Genomic DNA, 3,585 nt, shown 5'->3' on the forward strand with positions numbered 1-3,585 from the left:
GGGCGGGCCGGCATGTGGTGCTGGGGGATTGAACCGAGGTCTCTGTGCTTTGCTTGAGCTTAGCTTGTTCTAAGTAGGTGCTTTAGACCACTGAGCCATCTCACCAGCCCCAGGGAAGCGTTTATTCTACTGAGCCATCTCCCCAACCCCTCCTTTTATTTTATGAAGGCACCATTGGAATAAATCAGTTGCCCAGATTTGATGTTGAACCTCTGAAACGTTAGGTTTTAATCAATATTTGGTATAAATACATTTTTGGAAATTATATTCTTGCTTACTAGGTTGTTTGTTCCTATTATCCTTTTGTCAGGTGTTTTACATGTAAACTCAAAGTTCTGATGTGCACATACAACTATTGTTGGCTCTTTCTAAATGAATACATGAAGAAACATTTAATTTGTAGAACCCTGATCCCTCCACTTCAGAGACCACACTATACTATAGACCTCTGTGAAGCATTGCTTCTCTAGAGAAAGTTATTGATTAAAGTTGACTAAAAGTAGGGCCGGCCAGGCCGGGGAGATGACTCAGTGGAATAAGCGCTTCCCTAGTAAGTGCAAGGGCCTAAATTCAATCCCCAGTTCCGCCAAAAAAAAAAAAAAAAAGTAGGGCTCAGTGGACTACAGCACCTGCTTAGGCAGAAAGCAGCTGCAGCTGCAGGTGCATGCTGTGCTGGCCCACCACCGGTACATGCTGAGACTGGGTGTGGTGTCCTGTGCCTGTAATCCCAGGCTTTGGGAGCCTGAAAACAGGAGGATCACTATGAGACTGATCTACCTAGTAAAACTCTGTCCTAAATACATTATTTTATTTTATTTTTTTGTGGAACGGGGGATTGAACTCAGACCCTTGCACTTGCCAGGCAAGCACTTATTCTACTGAGCCATCTCCCCGGCCCCCTAAATACATTATTTAAAAAAAATTGGCTAAAAGTATCTGTGTTGTTTCATATATAACACATTTGGGTTTCTTTCATTGCCTCCTGGCTCCAGCTCTTGGTCTCCTATTTGGATTTCTCTTTAAAGTGGTTCAGATCTTTGACCTGGAAAGGATAAGAGACCATTGGATGTTGCTTACAATTTAACAGTAACTGCTGCTTTTCTATAAATACTTGTTAGAATGAAAATGTACACACTCATAGTTCAAGGTTTTTCCTAAAAGAAGTTTGATTGCTGCTGAAAGCCCCAGTGATTAAACTTGGGACTTCAATCAGCTGGACAGTCATCATGTCTCAACCATTGTTTCAGTTGCAGATTGTGCCAGACAACAATTCTAGGAAAGTAGCTGTCTCTGGCATCAAGTCCATACTCAAATAGTTGGGAGACGGGGTCACTCATGGTCTCACACATCTAAGATTAGGAGTGTAGCCTGTAGCAGCCAGCTGGATAATAACCAACTTCCACTCTGTTGTGTTGCTTTACTCCCTATGCAGTAAGACTTTCGGTAATATTTATTACCTACCAACTTCCACTCTGTTGTGTAGCTTTACTCCCTATGCAGTCAGACTTTCGGTAATACTACCTTCATCTTAACCCAAAGCATGGAGAAGTGATATTATTTATTTATTTGTTTTTGCAGAACCGGGGATATTATTTATTACCCCCCCATGCAGTCATTTTTTTTTATTTTTGTCTTTTTGATACAGGGTCTCGTTATGCAGTTCAGGCTGGCTTTGAGCTCACTAAAATCTTTCTGTCTCAGCCTCCCAAATGCTGGAATTACAGGCCTAGGATTACAAGCATGCACCACCACACCTAGTGATGCAGTAATTTTTTTTTTTTTTTTTTTTTTGTGGAACCAGGGATTGAACTCAGGTCCTTGCGCTTGCCAGTCAAGCACTTATCCTACTGAGCCATCTCCCCGGCCCCTCTGTTTTGGACTTTTGAATCCTATAGCTTTTTACATCTAACTAAATTAGTAATTACTTTAATCTGCCCTATTTTGCACATGTAAATGTATCCTTACTTAGTTTCCTCCCCTTTAAGTAGTCAGAAAGATTACCTTTCTAATTTTAGCTATTAATTTGTAGCTCATCAAACAACATAATGAAGATGTTTCAGAATATAAAAGAAGAAATGGGTTGGAATAAGCTTTGGAAATACATAGTAAGTATCCACTTTCATAGGGTGACTATACTGTGCAAATTAATTAGATCTCTTTTTAAGTATTTAATACTTGATAATTTTTAGTATCAGATTTTATGCTTGACACACTGATAATTTTTGAAACCCTGACTTCAACATTGTTAACATAGTTTTTTTACTTGTTACTTTTGACCATGTTCAATGAAAGTTATACTCAAGAATGAAATGAAGGGCCAGGCAGATATCTTAGCAGCACAGCGTCTCACTAGCAAGGTCCTGAGTTTGATTCTCAGGCCAAAATATGTAAAAATAAAAAGTACAGTTAGTTCATTATCAATTTATTTTTCTTTATTTTTTTTTGGCGGAACCGGGGATTGAACTTAGATCCTTGCGTTTGCCAGTCAAGCGCTTATCCTACTGAGCCATCTCCCCGGCCCCTCATTATCAATTTATAAAAGTAGGTACAAATACATTTTTAAAGAATGAAATGAAAATCTTTTGGAGGGTGTTAAGACAAGATCTCAAAAATGCAGTTCAGGCTGGCCTTGAACTCACAGTGATCCTTCTGCTTCAGCCTTCCAGATGCTTGGATTACAGGCATGTGCTAACATGCCCAGCTCAAAATCATTATTTTTCTTAAATTTAATATTGTTCTACTTATTGCCACCATAGCACTTTTGACAAGATACTATTCTTCGTGTATTTCTTAGTATCTCCTTGGTGTATCCCACACTTCAGTGTAATTTCCATATTAACACTTTTTAATTTATTTATTTGTGTGTGTGTGTGTATGTGTGTGTGTGTATGGCCAGCTCGGCCCACCAGGGGGCGGGGCTGGCTGACATGTGGTGCTGGGGGATTGAACCGCTTTGCTAAGCTTGTTCTAAGTAGGCGCTTTAGACCACTGAGCCATCTCACCAGCCCCCCCCTATCAACACTTTTATTTAAGGTTATATACTCAGCAATTTGCTGAATGCATAGCCAATCTAGCAGTTTATGTTTGGGTTTTTGTTTGTTTGTTTTTCCTTTTTGAATATTTTGATTTTTTTTTTTTTTGTGGAATGGGGGACGGAACTCAGACCCTTGAGCTTGCCAGGGAAGCATTTATTCCACTGAGCCATCTCCCTGGTTCTTCCTTTTTGGATTTTTGAGATAGGATCTTACTGTGTAGTTCAGGTTGTCCCTGATACTATATAGCCCATTTTGGCTTCAAACTTGCAGCAGTCCTGCCTCCTGCCTCTGCCTCCCAAGTGCTGGGATTACAGGCATGTGCTGCCACACCTGGCTCAGTTTAGTATTTGTAGGATGGATGAAGATAGTAAGGGCAACTGAATTTTTTTTTTTTCTGCTTGACTATTTCATTGTAATTGTCAGTACAACAAACATCCAGTTGTACCATTCACAGTAAAACCTGTGAGCAAGATATACTATGTGATCTATAGTTCAAAAACTAAGAGTTTATTATATCTACATCTATAGTTCATACCTATTACATAAACAA

At 39.6% G+C, this 3,585-nt stretch overlaps 1 protein-coding gene across 2 annotated transcripts in view; it reads left to right on the plus strand.

Moving 5' to 3' along the window:
- Ndufc1 (NADH:ubiquinone oxidoreductase subunit C1) overlaps positions 1-3,585 on the plus strand; it is a 6,481-nt gene that overhangs the window by 1,481 nt on the left and 1,415 nt on the right. The window contains exon 3 of one of the 2 annotated variants that reach the window (XM_004643632.2): positions 2,030-2,105. The exons of the other annotated variant lie outside the window; for it this stretch is intronic. Within the exon in view, the coding sequence (XP_004643689.1) occupies positions 2,030-2,089 (60 nt within the window). The 3' untranslated portion in view covers positions 2,090-2,105. The remainder of the gene's footprint in view (positions 1-2,029; positions 2,106-3,585) is intronic. 2 annotated transcript variants of the gene reach the window in all.

This window comes from Octodon degus, unplaced genomic scaffold (assembly GCF_000260255.1).
Source record: "Octodon degus isolate 3935 unplaced genomic scaffold, OctDeg1.0 scaffold00180, whole genome shotgun sequence".
Lineage (NCBI taxonomy): Eukaryota > Metazoa > Chordata > Mammalia > Rodentia > Octodontidae > Octodon > Octodon degus.